Here is a 16,747-nt window from a genome sequence, read left to right as displayed (position 1 = left end):
TTGTTATTGCTGTTGTCGATGTTGCTATTATTACCATGGTTACTATTTCAGCAAATTCATCATCCCATTGGTGAATCCATCTATGACAGGTGGGACAGTGGATGGGTAGGTTTTTTTTGTCTCTTTTTTTTTTTTTTTTTGCAGTACACGGGCCTCTCACTGTTGTGGCCTCTCCCGTTGCGGAGCACAGGCTCCGGACGCGCAGGCTCAGCGGCCATGGCTCACGGGCCTAGCCGCTCCGCGGCATGTGGGATCTTCCCAGGCCGGGGCGCAAACCCGTGTCCCCTGCATCGGCAGGCGGACTCTCAACCACTGCGCCACCAGGGAAGCCCCAAGAACACTTTTTTTTTTTTGCGGTACGCGGGCCTCTCACTGTTGTGGCCTCTCCCGTTGCGGAGCACAGGCTCCGGACGCGCAGGCTCAGCGGCCACGGCTCACGGGCCTAGCCACTCCGCGGCATGTGGGATCCTCCTGGACCAGGGCACGAACCCGTGTCCCCTGCATCGGCAGGCCAACTCTCAACCACTGCGCCACCAGGGAAGCCCGGATGGGTAGGTTTTGATGGCAAAAAAGAGACAGGCAGAGTCAGGAGGAAGGGAACTAAATGGACTCACAGGTCTGGGGAAGGCCACCAGGGAAGGCACCAGGCAGATTTTGAGGACTGTGGTGGCTCTCGCCTCCCAGTATATTTGATTTCTCATTCTTGCACTGTCCACCACCCCACAACCACCCCCTGGACCATGAGCTCCATGGAGGCAGGCTTTGCAAACTGATGAGGTCACGGCTATGGCCAGTGGGGACTGAAGTCCCAGACAGAGTGCAGGCCTCATGACTATTTGATGAATGAAGCAAGAGAGCAGAGGGAAGAACTGAGTGGTGCCCGAGACCCTCACACCAGCCCCACGTTTCTTCCGGACAACCCTGGTGCACCACAATGCAGCCTCGGCTTTTCGCTGGCCCGTGTGTTGTTTCACCCACCCAGCATCCACTCCCCCTTGTTCTGATCACAGCCCCCAGTTTTTCCCCTGGGGAATCTGCCTCCTACACTCTGACCCCACTGACTCCACTCCACTCCCAGGCACCATGGGTGAGCGTGTGACCCAGGCCAAACCAATCAAAGAGCTCCCGGTCCTGGCAGCAATGGCCATGCGATCCAAACTGGGCCAGTGAGAGCCCTTAAGGACTCAGGTTGGAACTGCTGTGAAGAGAAGCTCTCTTTGAACTTTTGTTACTAAGCTAGCAGACTGTCACCCTGAAACTGCTGAGGGTCACCTCTGCCACCACGCTAAGGATTAAGCCAAAACAGAGGAAAGCAGAGCCTAGAGATAAAGAAAAACCAAGTTTTGAAGACATCATATGGGATCCTGGATCCAGCTATACCTGATGTCAACACACCCTGAATATTTCATTTGTAGGAGCCAATAAAGTCCTTTTCTTGTTTAAGCCTATTTGAGTTTTTGTCACTCGCAGTGAAGACAGTACTAATATATGCACACTCTTAAAAGGGGAAGAAAATGAAAAAAATGGACCCAAGTCTGGTGTGATGACCGTCTCCCTGTTCATCTCCATCTGTACCATCAAGGGGTTGGACCAAAAAGCACAGCCAAATCTGTTCATTCTCACATGCCAACCCCAATCAATAAGTACTGCTATCTGGAACACTAGTGAGAAGAATTCTGGAACCCCATGGATAACGCTGTGATTGACTAGCAATGTCTGCCATGGATGCAGGAGAGGGGAATAAGTCACAAGATCACCACAGGTTCGTCATTCCTCATTCCCTGAGCCCCTTCTCTGACACACTGTGCAATGTCATCCTCTCCTTCGGCCTGTGAAAAGGGCAGGGGAGAAGACTTGAGACTTGGAGAAGTTAAATTTAGCAAATGGCAACACCCCTCTTCAAAACCATGCCGAGTTTCATCACTCCCATCTCCTTTCATTGAGCTCAACCCCAGCTGCATCGCAGGCCGAAGATGCAGCAAACGTGGAAATGCTACCCTTGACAGCTAAGAGGCCAAGTGTTCAACTTCCTCCTAGGGGCGCCCCATGGGGCTTTGCTTGTTTGGCTTGGAGGAAATGGACAAACCGTTGTGCACACACAGACGTGGGGGTAGGGGGTGTGTGGCCGTGGATTTGGGCTGTGAAGGAGGAGAAGGGGACAGCTGCCAGCTGGGGACAGCTGGGGGAGAGGCTCTAGCTCCCAGAGAGAGCTCGAGGATTGTCAGAAGTGGTGGCTGCCGTCCACAGTACCCAGGGGGTGACGCTAGCTCCACGGAGACCATCTGCTCCGCACCACTCGTTTCACACCCACAAAGACTGAGACTTGGAGAAGGGAAGGAGCTGGCCATGTAGACCTCTCTGGTGGGGAGGGGAGTATGAGATTCAGGTCACTTTCCGCAAGCTATCCTCCGCCTGTCCACACAGCTGTGGGGAGAAGAGGCTAAAACCTAACACAGACCACAGCAATTCTTGCTAAACCCTCCAACTCTCATCATGCAGTCCCTGCAGGACAGGGTCCCCATGACATCCCTGGATTCCCTCCATCACTGACTCTGCTTCAACCACTCTGGCCTCCCTGCCTTCCTCCAGTGGACCAAGCCTGCTCCATCCAGGGCCCCTGCCCTGGCTTCCTCTCCATGTGGCATATCCTTCTCCAAGATCCCCTACGTCACCACCTCACAGAGGCCTTCCCTGACCAGGATCGCCAGATAAAACACAAGACACTCAGCTGAGTGCTCATGTCAGATAAACAACAAATCGTGTTTCAGTAGAAGTATGCCCCGAACATTTTATGGGACATACTTATGCTGAAATATTATTTGTCACTTACCTGAAATTCAAATTCACCCAAACACCCACCGTTCTGGGTGTTGTTATTTGCTCAGTCTAGCAACCCTGTCCCTGACTTCCCAACTTCAGACAACCTCAAGGAGAGTCACTCCTCACATCTGCATTTTATATTCTTCACAAACCCACATCCACATCTGAAATAACCTCCTCTGTCAACTGACTAACCCTCCTCATGGAGCCTCATGGCAGCAAAAAGCAAGTCTGTCTTATTTAGGGCACCATCCTCAGGGCCAAGTACAGTGCCTGGTTCACAGTAGGTGCTTAATAATGATATAAAGAGACTTTATCATGTAAGACGGTGAAAAACACAAGTCCAGGAGTCAGGCGACACTGGCTCAAATCCCGGCTCCAACACTCACTGCCTGGGTGAGCTTGCGCACTGACTTACCCTCTCTGAGCCTCAGTTTCCTCATCTGTAGAGTGGGTATAATAACAGCACCCACCATTAAAGGTTGTTGTGACGTTGTAATGAATTAATACATGTAAAGCACTCAGACCAGCACCCGGCACAAAGAGAAGGTTCACTGAGTGCTAGTCTGCAATCACCTCAGTAGTTCGTGGTTGGGTTGGGGGGTGAGGGGGTGAGGGAGTCCCCCACTGGCTGGGCAGCAGCGGTGGGCTGGGCTGTAAGCCAGGGCCCCTCACAGGGTCTGACGTGCCCCTTCCTCTCCTGGAGAGCTTGTCCACAGAGCTCTGTTCCCAGTCACCACCTTACAACCCCGAGGCTGTCTGGCTGGCCCTGGTGCCCCCTCCCTTTGGGGCTGTCGGGGGATGCTGTGGTGAGTGTGTCCTATCCGTGAGTCCCTCCCCAGGGACCGTCCTCAGCCTGAGACAGCTGCCTGGCCGGCCCGAGGCTGTCCACCCACTCCCCGGGACAGCCCATGTCCAATGGGGGTGCAAAGGCCCCGCCACCTCATGGCAATTCAGGGCGACCTGAAGGAAGAGGCACGCCAGCTCCAGAGTTCCCTCAACCCCAGGTGGGGTCAGGCCAGGTGGAGACTGTGCAACCTTCTTCAGCTGCTTCCAACAGGCCACCCGTACGCAGGCCTCCAGCTCCTGAAAACCAACCTACAGCAGCGGCCGCTTTTAAAAAGAACTCAGCACCGTCTTCCATGAGCCGGGGGTGGGGGCCAGGTGATGACTGCAAATGTTAAATGAAAAAGATGACTTTAAATTAAAAACACTGAATCATACGTGGAGAAAGCTGACTCCTTTTTCAGCTGTTCCAATTACCTCAAGGAAGGGTCTCAGCAAGGTGTGCTGTGACACCAAAGCCAGTCTGACACTGTTCATCTTCCTTTTGATCAAACCCAGCGCAGGTCTCAGCCTCAGAGACTCAGGTGGGCAAGAGTTTCTAGACGGAATGCTGTAACATAGCTTGGTTTCTATTGCATTTATTTTTAATAGCAAGAGACACTCATTTTCCACGTCCAATAATGATGCAAATTTCCCTTTTAAATCAGTTTTTTTGACTCCCCACGAAGGCCTGAACATCCACCGTTGGCACATCAGGATTCTGAGGGTAGGCACTGCCCTCACGGATGTCCAGTTTGATGAGGCTACATGAGGAGGGTTCCGGGCAGCACAGGAGAGGGTATGGAAAAGAGGCTGCCTCCTGGGCTCTAAAACCCCCACCTTCCTTCCTCCAGCCGTCCCCTGCATCTCTGAGCAAATTAGCCCAAGTGGGGACTCAGGAGCCGGAGACCCTCACTGGCCAGTGCACTAAACCTGCTTACCACACCTCTGCGGCTCAGGCAGAGAAGTCGGGGGACACATGGGGCCTGGAGTTATTGGCAAGCTGGAAAATGCACCCTGAGGACCCCTTCCCCACTTCGTCTAAAGTATGGATTATTCCACTTTCAGCTCAGATGTCATCACTTCACAGGCATCCCCAACTATGCCACCACCTCCCAAAAGCCTTCCTTGGTGTCCCAGCTGGAATAACACCCACTGCTGACACTCATGCAGCACCAGCTTGGAGCCAGGCCAGATCTCACTGCTTTACTCGAATTAACTCATTTCATCCTCATGACAGCACCATACAGCAGGTACTATCATTACTCCCATTTTACAGAGTTGGAGACTGAGGCCTGGAGAGGTGAAGTGACTTGCCCAAGGTCACTCAGCTTTTCAGCGATGGAACAGGGAATGGAACCTAAGCAGCCTGGCTCCAGAGAAATGGGGGCTCACTCCTTCCTCTGAACCCAAAGGGAAGACTGTCCCTCCCACCCTGTCTATTTTCCTATTCAAGATACTTGTCCTGGGGAATTCCCTGGCGGTCCAGTGGTTAGGACTCAGTGCTTTCACTGCTAGGGCCTGGGTTCAATCCCTGGTTGGGGAACTAAGATCCTGCCGGCCTCGTGGCTCAGCAAGAGAAAAACAAACAAAAAAAAGATGTGTCCTTAACCAGTACTGCTACTAGCCCCTCTCACCACATGCACGGCTACCACCCTGCCCGATGGGCACCACCATCTCAGACGTGCAGTGACCTCTTCCTGGTTTCCCCACTTCCCCAACAGCAGCCCATTAAATGCAAAGCAGATCACATCCCTGCCCTGCATCACGCCCTCCATTAGTGCCCATCTCACCTGTCTGCTCTCACATTCATCCTATTTCAAATGCTGAGGAATGGTGGCCACATGAAGAGCTAATAGCCAACGTTTAGTGAGCACTTACTGTGGGCCAGGAGCTGTTCGGGGCCCTCTCCTTCCTTGTATTAGCTCACTCGATCCTCAAGGACATCAAGGGTCAGGTCTAGTTTTTTACCCATTTTACAGGTGAGGACACCGAGGCACAGACAAGTTAAAACAACTTGCCAAGGGTGACACAGCCCATGAGCAGCCCAGCTCTGCCATGCTAATCTCGGACCATACAGATGTGATTCCCTGGAGAAGGGAGTTAGTAACGATGACAATGACAACGAAAGTAAGCACCGACATGGACCAAGTGCTTGCTCCAGGCCAAGGTCTCTCATCTCAGCACCGCTGACACTTGAGGTCGGATAATCCTCTGCTGTGGGGACCGTCCTGCAGGTTATGGGCTGCTTGGTAGCATCGCTGGCCTCCACGCACTAGAAGCCAGTAGCATGGCCCCCTCCCCAACCTGTGACAACCAAAAATGTCTCCAGATGTGGCCAAATGTCCCCTGGGGGCAAAATCACCCCTTGGTTGAGAACTGCTCCTCTTGGCTACACACTTTGTTGCTTTACCTCTTTGAGTCCTTCCATCAACCCAAGGAGGCACCACTATCCCTACTGCTCCATCAGAGGAGGAAACTGAGGCTCAGCGAGTACAGGAGTCTGGCCCAGGCCTCATGCCTGTGAGGCCAGTGAGGGTTTCCTCCCAGTGGGGAGGGTCCCACGCAGCACGGGTGGAGAAAAGCAGTTGCCTCCTGTGGGCTAGGCTGCCCCCCTTCCTCCAGCTGTCCCCTCACAATTCTAAGTGACTTGGGAAGAGAGTGGCTATTACAACAAGCATCAGTCTCCCTGTCCAGCAGCCCAAGGGGGCACCCAAGGGTCAGACATCCTTGGTGGCCAGTGGGTGGCCAGACCGGGAGTCAAATGCAGGTGTGTCTGACCCAAGTCCACCCTCTTGGTCATGCTGCAGCAGAGGGGCCCCACCAGGCCAGGAGGTCACAGGAGCCCCAGGACACAGTCATTCAGCAAAGAGCTCTGAGGAAAAGGGGACCACACTCTACATGACATTAAAGGGAGGGAGAGCCAACTAAAAAGAGCCCCCGTCTGCTGGGTCCAACCCTCTGCCCATTGTTCCCGGGGGGTGGAGGCTGGACCCGCCTGCCCACCTGCCTCTCTCCCTCCCAGACAGACCTGCAGACGAAGCTGGCCAAGGGTGGACAGAATGGGGACCCGGGGAGAAGCCCACTCCCCAAAAGCTGCAGGCTCCGATAGGGGCTGGGGCATCGTACTCACGAATTTTAAGAAAACATTTCCAAGTTCATGCTGAGACTGAGGCTCCGGATGTAAACAAAACTCCAAGGCAGCCAGGAAATCCTTATGAACTTCCAGGATGTCTTCAATATTTGAGAACAGGATCTGCGAGGGAAAAATGAGGCCCAAGGAGAACATTAATCGAGGCGTAGAGGAGACCAAAATGAAGCATTAAAAAAAAAAAAAATACATAGGGACTTCCCTCATGGTCCAGTGGTGAAGAATGCACCTTGCAATGCAGGGGACGTGGGTTTGATCCCTGATCAGGGAACTAAGACCTCACATGTCGCAGGGCAACTATGCCCACGCGCCACAACTACTGAGCTCGTGCACCTCTACTAGAGAGCCTGCGTGCCGCAAACTACAGAGCCCATGCGCTCTGGAACCCGTGTGCCACAGCTACAGAGCCCACCCGCCCAGGCTGCACGCCACAACTAGAGAAGAGAAAACCCGCATGCCACAACTAGAGAGAAGCCCGCGCACCACAACAAAAGATCCTGTATGCCTCAACAAAGATCCCACGTGCCGCAACTAAGACCTGATACAGCCCAAAATAAATTAATTAATTAAATAAATAATAAATAAATCTTAAAAAAAAAAAATACATAAGCCCCCGGTGCAGGCGAGGAGGGTGTAGGAAAACGGGCACTCTCATACGCTGGAGCTAACAGAGATCATGATACTAACAAAAATACTGCCAACATTTACTAAACAGGATTAATGCCTAATCTTGTGCCAATAACTTTACATGCACTTATGGCATCTAATCCTCACTATAACTCCACGAGGCAGGAGCTATTATCATCCCCAATTCATAGATGAAGAACAGACGCTCAGAGAAGAGAATTAACATTCCCAAGGTCACATGGTCCAGTGAAGCAGCAGAACTGAACTTCACACTCAGCCTGCAGAGGAGTATATATACCAAGACATCCATCACAATCTTCATCGCGGCCAGACACACCTGGTATGTCCAACCATAGGACTGATTTTTTTTTTATTGGAGGATAATGGCTTTACAAGGTTGTGTTACGTTCTGCCGTACAGCGAAGTGAATCAGCCATATGCATACACATAGGACTGATTTTTAAAACGACGAGGGTACTTCCAGGCATCTAATAAAATGACCTGACAACAGAAAGTACAATAGGGAAGGACATTCCAAATGTGCCATTTAAACTCTCACAAACAATATATGAGTGCCTGTTTCCCCACGGGAACCTATATGGTTTGAAATGCACAATCTGACCCACAGTTCTACATTTCAGAATTTAACCTTTTGACCAGTCATTTCCAACCAGGGCTAGTGTTGCCTCCCAGTGGACATCTGCCAATATTTGGGGACATTTTCAGTTGTCACAAACTGGGGAGAAGGATCCTACCGGTGTCTCATAGGTAGAGGCCAGCGACGCCACTACCCATCCTATAATACACAGGACAGCCCCCGTGGCAAAGAATCATCCAGCCCAACTTGTTCATTGCCCCGAGGCTGAGCACTGGGTGGATGGCGGAAGACCATATACTGCAGCCTTATCTGCACTAGTAAAAGATTAGACAAAAGCCAAATATCCATTAATGGGGACTCGTCAAATAGTTAAATAAAGTGGATTGGCTATGTTTAAACACATGCCATATCCTGAAATACTTTGAGCCTGTGAAAAGAATCTGCAGGTCTGTAGAAATGGATCTGGAGCCCTGCAATGATCCTTGATATATACTGCGGGGGGAGGGGGGGGGAATCATGGTGCCACATGGGATTCCAATATGGGTCCATTTGTGTAAAATAACACACGCAAAGGCCACTCCTCTCTATGCTGGCAGAAGCGGAGACCCCCCCTGGACAATAACACAACCTGCTAACGGTCAGGGCCTCTAAGAAGAAGAACTAGAGGAGATTTTCACTGACTTGAGGCCCTTTGAACGGCATGAATTACTTTTTCTGGTTTTTTTTTTTTTTTAAACAGGTGCATTTTTTCTTTTTAATTTGGCCACACGGCGTGGCTTGCAGAATCTCAGTTCCCCAACCAGGGATCAAACCCAAGCCCTGGCAGTGAAAGCGCCGATTCCTAACTACTGGACCACCAGGGAATTCCCTAAACAGGTGCATTTTAAATTTAATTTTGAAGAAGGCATTCACAGGGTTCAAAAATCAAAACAGTAAAATAAATATGGTACGGAGTCCCTCTCCCACCCATCCCCCCACTCACCACCCACAGCAGCTGGCAGCCAGGGGTCACCAGTGTCGTTATGGCTACGGTTCCCTCTAGGGTTTCTCACCATTCATTCATTCAGCAAGTACTAACTGAGCCCCTACTGTGTGCCAGGCCCTGGGGACACAACAGGGAACAACGACATGCCTGCCTCCACGGAGGTGGCGTTCTACGAAGGGGACAGACAACCAACAAATAACTATAGTTTTCTAGGTGAAAAGAAGCACTAAAGACAAACATAAAACAGGAAGGGAGTCCCAGGGTGGAGCAGGAGGAAGAATTTGGACATTTAAACACGGAGGCCAAAAGTGTCAGGCCAGACACTATCAAACTCTTAGAAGAAAACATAGGCAGAACGCTCTATGATATAAATCACAGCAAGATCCTTTTTGACCCACCTCCTAGAGAAATGGAAATAAAGACAAAAATAAACACATGGGACCTAATGAAACTTAAAAGCTTTTGCACAGCAAAGGAAACCATAAACAAGACGAAAAGACAGCCCTCAGAGTGGGAGAAAATATTTGCAAATGAAGCAACTGACAAAGGATTAATCTCCAAAATATACAAGCAGCTCATGCAGCTCAATATCAAAAAAACAAACAAGCCAATCCAAAAATGGGCAGAAGACCTAAATAGACATTTCTCCAAAGAAGATATACAGATGGGCAACAAACACATGAAAGGATGCTCAACATCACTAATCATTAGAGAAATGCAAATCAAAACTACAATGAGGTATCACCTCACACCAGTCGGAATGGCCATCATCAAAAAATCTACAAACAATAAATGCTGGAGAGGGTGTGGAGAAAAGGGAACCCTCTTGCACTGTTGGTGGGAATGTAAATTGATACAGCCACTATGGAGAACAGTATGGAGGTTCCTTAAAAAACTAAAAATAGAAATACCATATGACCCAGCAATCCCACTACTGGGCATATACCCTGAGAAAACCATAATTCAAAAAGAGTCATGTACTAAAATGTTCATTGCAGCTCTATTTACAATAGCCAGGAGATGAAAACAACCTAAGTGTCCATCATCGGATGAATGGATAAAGAAGATGTGGCACACATATACAATGGAATATTACTCAGCCATAAACAGAAACGAAATTGAGTTATTTGTAGTGAGGTGGATGGACCTCGAGTCTGTCATACAGAGTGAAGTAAGTCAGAAAGAGAAAGACAAATACCGTATGCTAACACATACATATGGAATCTAAGAAAAAAAAATGTCATGAAGAACCCAGGGGTAAGACAGGAATAAAGACACAGACCTACTAGAGAATGGACTTGAGGATATGGAGAGGGGGAAGGGTAAGCTGTGACAAAGTGAGAGAGTGGCATGGACATATATACACTACCAAACGTAAGGTAGATAGCTAGTGGGAAGCAGCCGCATAGCACGGGGAGATCAGCTCGGTGCTTTGTGACCACCTAGAGGGGTGGGATAGGGAGGGTGGGAGGGAGACGCAAGGGGGAAGGGATATGGGAACATATGTGTGTGTGTGACTGATTCACTTTGTTATGAAGCAGAAACTAACACACCATTGTAAAGCAATTATACTCCAATAAAGATAAAAAAGATTAAAAAAAAAAGAGTCATGTACCACAATGTTCATTGCAGCTCTATTTACAGTAGCCAGGACATGGAAACAACCTAAGTGTCCATCGACAGATGAATGGATAAAGAAGATGTGACACATACATACAATGGAATATTACTCGGACATAAAAAGAAATGAAACTGAGTTATTTGTAGTGAGGTGGATGGACCTAGAGACTGTCATACAGCGTGAAGTAAGTCAGAAAGAGAAAAACAAATACTGTATGCTAACACATATATGTTGAATCCACATATATGTGGAAAAAATGGTTCTGATGAACCTAGGGGTAGGACAGGAATAATGACACAGACATAGAGAATGGAGTTGAGGACACAGGGAGGGGAAGGGTAAGCTGGGACAAAGTGAGAGAGTGGCATGGACATATATACACTACCAAATGTAAAATAGATAGCTAGTGGGAAGCACAGGGAGATCAGCTCGGTGCTTTGTGACCACCTAGAGGGGTGGGATAGGGAGGGTGGGAGGGAGATGCAAGAGGGAGGGGATATGGGGATATATGTATATGTATAGCTGATTCACTTTGTTATAAAGCAGAAACTAACACACCATTGTAAAGCAATTATACTCCAATAAAGATGTTATTAAAAAACAATCAATCAATCAATCAATAACTAAATAAATAAACACAACAAAGGCCAGGGACAACCGCTCTGAGAAGGTGACATTTGAGTTAAGGTCCCAAGGAATGAAGACCAACTCCATGGACCCTATGGAGGCACCAGACAGTCTGCAGGGGGAGAGCCCTGAAAGTGGGCAGGGAAGGCCGAGGGGCAGGAGACCACTCGTCAAAGCTGCAGTCCCAGAAGGTCAGGGTCCCTCTTTGTCCTCCTCAAACTCGCCCTGAGGGACACTTGTCACATGAAGTGGCTGGAAGAATCACCCACACTGTTGGATTATTTTTCTCTCTCTTCTTCTGTCCAGCTCACATGGTTAAATCTGCTTATGGTAAAGACACATAGGATAGATCCTATTGTTATCCTTACTTCAAGGAATGGCTACAGAATTTCAAAATAAATATCTGTCACCTGAGTGTATACCCCAAAGAAATTAGAGCTTGTATCCCCCAAAAGACATAGACAAGAACAGTCATCACAGCCAAAAACTGGAAATTGCACACATATCCACCCACGGGAGAATGAATGAGTCAATTGCGGCACAGTCATACTACGGGATACTACACAGCAATGAAAAAGAATGACTTCCGGCTACATACAACAACATGGGTGAATCTCAGAGACATAACAGTGAGCAAAAGATGCTGGCCATGACGAAAGAGCTCATTTTTATATATAGTTCAAGAACAGGCAAAGCTAATCAACGCCACTAGAAGTCAGTGGTTGTCTTTGGGGTGGGGGCATGTACTGGGGGGGCACAGAGGAGCCTGCACTTAGGATTGTACCCTTTACTGTATGTGAATTATACCTCATAAAAAAGGTAATTTTTTCAAACTGTAATAAATTATAAATTTTAATTATAATAGTTTTTAAGTTGTAATAAATAGTTTGTAATAAACAGACCTAATAAACAGTAGGTACTCAGTAAGTATTTGCCCAAAGAATGAATGAAAAGCTTTGATCCCAGCCCTACCAGGGACCTGCCATGCACTGGCCCTGTGTAGGTCGCTTTACATCTCTAAGCCTCAGCTTTCTTACCCAAAATACTGAACTCAGAGTTGCCAATGTACAAGGTATCCTTATTAACCAGGACATACACAAGGGTCCTGCTTGACCAAGCCCTTTATATGCTGTACATGCTGGCACCTCTGACCCCGACCCTGCCCCGTCTCCCCTCTCTCTGAGGACCAGGACCCTGGAGCCCCAAGGACTGGAGGTGGCTTCCCAGAGAGTGAGGCCACATTAGAAAGCCAGGCCTGGGGACCGCTGGGGCCTCCACCATGCACACAGAAGGTCTTCTGACTTCCTTTCAAAACTCCCCAGAGCCACAGCCAAGACTTAGCCTGGACCCAATTATTCATCCGCCCAGCCTCGACACTCAACACCCAGGGCAGGGCAGGGGGCAGGGCTGCCAGGAGGGCAGATGGAGGTGCCAGGCTCCCAGCGGCACTTGGGAAGGGATTTTCCACTGGCTCCAAGCCAGGGTCCCTGGCATGAGGAGGCTGGAAGACAGGATGGCTGCATTGAGCAAGGGGAGAGCCTCGAGGTAGGGAGTGGGGCCCTGAGGCTGATTCCTCCTCACATCCCCCAAGCACTGTCTGCTCGCGGGACCCAGAGCCCTCCAGGGGCTGCAGGGAGCAAGCCATTGGGAGGCCAAAGGCAGCTGCCCGCGGGGTGGACCCGGGCACCCTCTGAGCATCACCCGGGAGGAATAGGCAGCTCCACACAACAGCGGCAGGGACAGTCGGGAAAGGGGCCAGCCCCGGGTCCACACCTTGACGTTCTCCTCCGTCAGGCCCTTCTCCACCGAGTCCGCGGTGTTCTGCCGGATGCGATGCAGGAATGCCTGGAGGAGAGAAGCAGGGAGAGGTGAGCGTCCACGCCTCCAGTCCCCCGGAGGTGGCCCGAAAAAAGGGTTACAAGTTCAAATGCCAACTAGGCCCTGGGAGGCACCACGATCCACGGACGTGGGCAGGAAATAAGCAAAAACCTACTCTGCCCTTCAGCCAACATGTGTTTATGGAGCACCTACTCCACCAGGCTCTGCAGAGACCAACACAAACCCTGCCCTCGTGAGCTGCACTCACACCTGCTTCATCACCCGCAGGACCCTCTCAGACTACAATTCATTTGCCTTTTTTTTCCTCTTGCTTAAAAACTTAACTTCTAAATAATAACCATTCACGTGGCTCAAAAATCAAAAATATAAAACGTCAAAAATATGAAAAGTCTCCTATACCGCAGGCCCCATCCATCCAGTCCTTCCCATCCCCCATGGGAACCACAGCTCCTAGTGGCTTATGTATCATTCCAAATAAACATACACAGGTTGACCAAAGAGTACAAAGTTCCAGTTACTGGATGAATAAGTTCCGGGGATCTAATGTACAGCATAGTGACTATGGTTAATTATACTCTATTATATACTTAAAGTTGCACTATGGTGGTAATCATTTAGCAATATATAAATGCACTAAAGCAAGCTGCACACCTTAAACGTACACAGTGTTACATGTCAATTGTATCTCAATGAAGCTGAGGAAAAAAACACAAATATATTTATGTATATACATATACATATATACACATACACATATATTCTTATTTTCCCCCCTTTTTATTTATTTTTTAAACAGAGAACAGGAGTCTTTATTTATTTATTTATTTATTATTTATTTATTTATTTTTGGCTGTGTTGGGTCTTCGTTTCTGTGCGAGGGCTTTCTCTAGTTGTGGCAAGCAGGCGCCACTCTTCATCACGGTGCGCGGGCCTCTCACTGTCGCGGCCTCTCTTGCTGCGGAGCACAGGCTCCAGACACGCAGGCTCTGTAGCTGGGGCTCACGGGCCTAGTTGCTCCGTGGCATGTGGGATCGTCCCAGACCAGGGCTCGAACCCGTGTCCCCTGCATTAGCAGGCAGATTCTCAACCACTGCGCCACCAGGGAAGCCCTAGGATTTTTTTTTTAAGCAAAGTCTCCCAGCTTTTAAATGGTGGCAAAAGAGCCATGTGTTTTTGTGAGGAACTAGGTTTTAGGGGTCAAGCATGAAAGTGGACGGACCAGAGTGGAGGGGTGCAGCCTCTCCACTGACGAGCAACGACAGCGGCCTGGCACTGGTATGGGTGGGACAGAGCAGGCAGAGGACAAGCCACTGCGAGATCCCGAGGACAGGCCGGGGAGACAGAACAGACATGGGCGTGGGCAGGAAGACATGGGAGCATCGGAGGGAGACTGAGGCCAGCCCCGCTGACAGCAAACTCTGCCGGGTTTGCCCCGACCCTAGGGCTTGTCCCCAGGTTGACCACATGGAGTCCCCTGCGAAAATGACTTCACGGTCCACTGGCCACGATGAGGCACGGTGGCCTGTCAGTCACCTTCCCTGCCATGGGTGGTCAGAGCAAAGGGGAGAGCTCTGAGTGGGGGGGAGGTGGAAGGGACAGCCCAGGATGGAGGGACGCAGGGGCAGGCCAGCCGAGAGGAGGGTGCTGGACCCTTTCCCATCATGAGAAGGGACATCCATGGATGTTATGGGGAGCCGGCCACCTGCAGACTCTGCTCTCCTAGGCAGAGGTGCGCTGACACTCCACATGGCAGGTCACAGAGAGGAAAGTCAGGGACACAGAGCAAAGTGGCCCTGCCTCTCTGTCCACACTCACCGCAGCGTGTTCTCGACCAGTCCCTACAGCCCAAGTGTATATCCCCAGCCTGGACTCAGCTGGATTTCTGACAACTCGACAACTCCACCTGGATGTCCAAGGGGCATCTCAAATTAACGCATCCAAAACCTAGTTCCTGAACTTCCCTCCAAATCCACACACAACCAAGCCCTTCCCAGCCTGAGGAATGGCACCTCTGCCTTCCAAGTGCTCCAGCCAAAACCCGGCCGTGTCGTCCTCGACCCCCCTCTTTCTCTGACACTCCGTTTCCATCCATCAGCAAATGCTATCAGCTTCACCTTCAACATGTATTAAACACTGGACCACTTCTCCCCACCTCCTCAGCCACCCACCTGGTCCAAGTCACCAACACCTCCTGCCTGGACTAATGCGATCACCTCATCCCTATTCCTTTCTCCACATACACAACCAGAGGGATCCTTTTAAATATGTAAATCACATCCTATCAATCCATGGCTTGAAACTCTCCATGGCTACTCAATACACTTAAAAAAAAAAAAAAATCCACAGCTACAGGTCCCCATGACCTATACTAGTTAATCTCTTTGAACTCACCTTCCAGCATTCCACCCCCACCCCACACCTCAATAATCTTCAGCCACATCTTCAACCCCTCTATTCCTTCCACCTGCCAGGCACATCCCTACCTCAGGACCTTTGCACATGCTGTTCCTACCTGCAAGGATATTCTCTCCCAGCTCTGTCCTGAGCCAGCTTTTTCTCATTCATCAGACCTTAGCTCAAATGTCCCCTTCTCCAGGATGCCCTCCTTGTCTTCATGCACGTATCACCTTCTCATCTTGCATTAAGAGCCCATTTGTCAGATAAAAAGACTAAGATTAAGCAGTCTACACCAGCGCCTGAGGGAAAGACCAAAATAAGAAGGGAGCGTGGCTGGAATGAAACATTTATCCCAATCCAACAACAGAGGCCAGCTTTGGAGACTAATGATTTGGGTTTAAACTGCATTCCTCCTCCTTCGTGTGGGGTGACCTCAGGAAAGTGCATTGGCCTCTCTGAGTCTCAGTTTACTCTTCGCAAATACATAGATCACAGTGATACTGTCGTCCTACCTTTCAGAATGTACTAGGTTAAAGTGAATGGGAGCTCCATGAGGGCAGGGTCTGCTTCCCAGCTGTACCCCCAGGGCCTAGACTAGTGCCTGGAACACAGTAACCTCACAAATCAAAGGAAGGATAAAATGTGCCTGACACAGTGACCGACACATGGCAGGAACCTCAACTCGAGCTACTTGGAAGCCTGATGATCTTTCTCTTTAAAGGACAACAGGTAGAGGGGTCAGGAGACAGGAGTTCCTAGAGGATGTTTTAACAGGGGCTGTGATGCTGCCGGCAAGTCCAGCCTCCAGCCTCCAGCCTCCTCAGACAGGAGAGCGACAAAGGCAGCCTCACCCAGCACTGCCAGGGAGAGCAGGAAGCTGGGAGCGCAGCTCGGCTGGCCTAGATCACAGCTTCCTGTCCCACTTTCTCCACAAGAGCACGGCCACCACTATTGTGCTGGGACAATGCGAGGCTTGGGCCACCCACGGAGGAGCCGCAAACAGGCTGGTGTGATGGGCATAATGGGCAGCTCGTGACCCAGAAAGAATGGGCAGGCAGGGGCTCTGGGCCCAGCCCTCGTGCTGCCCACGGCATGATTGGCTTTTCCAGGCGGCGCCAATGCCCTCTGTGCAGGCAGGATGGTGAAAGGGACCCTCCGGGGTGACTCCGTGTCCAAACCTTGACAGCTTTGAAACACTCGGCCAAAAGCAGCTCTCATCTTGGAAACCTCCCTTAGAGACAAGCCCGTTCTCAGGGT

At 50.1% G+C, this 16,747-nt stretch overlaps 1 protein-coding gene across 2 annotated transcripts in view; it reads right to left on the bottom strand.

Moving 5' to 3' along the window:
• The window catches only part of PREX1 (phosphatidylinositol-3,4,5-trisphosphate dependent Rac exchange factor 1), a 194,495-nt gene that overhangs the window by 103,024 nt on the left and 74,724 nt on the right, over window positions 1-16,747 (bottom strand). Inside the window, exons 2-3 of one of the 2 annotated variants that reach the window (XM_081255328.1) lie at window positions 13,028-13,099; window positions 6,779-6,901 (exon numbers count right to left, since the gene is read on the bottom strand). In XM_081255328.1, the coding sequence (XP_081111454.1) occupies window positions 6,779-6,901; window positions 13,028-13,099 (195 nt within the window). The remainder of the gene's footprint in view (window positions 1-6,778; window positions 6,902-13,027; window positions 13,100-16,747) is intronic. The other variant, XM_081255329.1, reaches the window with a different exon arrangement.

Source organism: Mesoplodon bidens (assembly GCF_964165515.1).
Source record: "Mesoplodon bidens genome assembly, chromosome: 15".
Lineage (NCBI taxonomy): Eukaryota > Metazoa > Chordata > Mammalia > Artiodactyla > Ziphiidae > Mesoplodon > Mesoplodon bidens.
The sequence above is the reverse complement of the archived record's forward strand: the minus strand, read 5'-3'. Positions and strand labels throughout refer to the sequence as shown.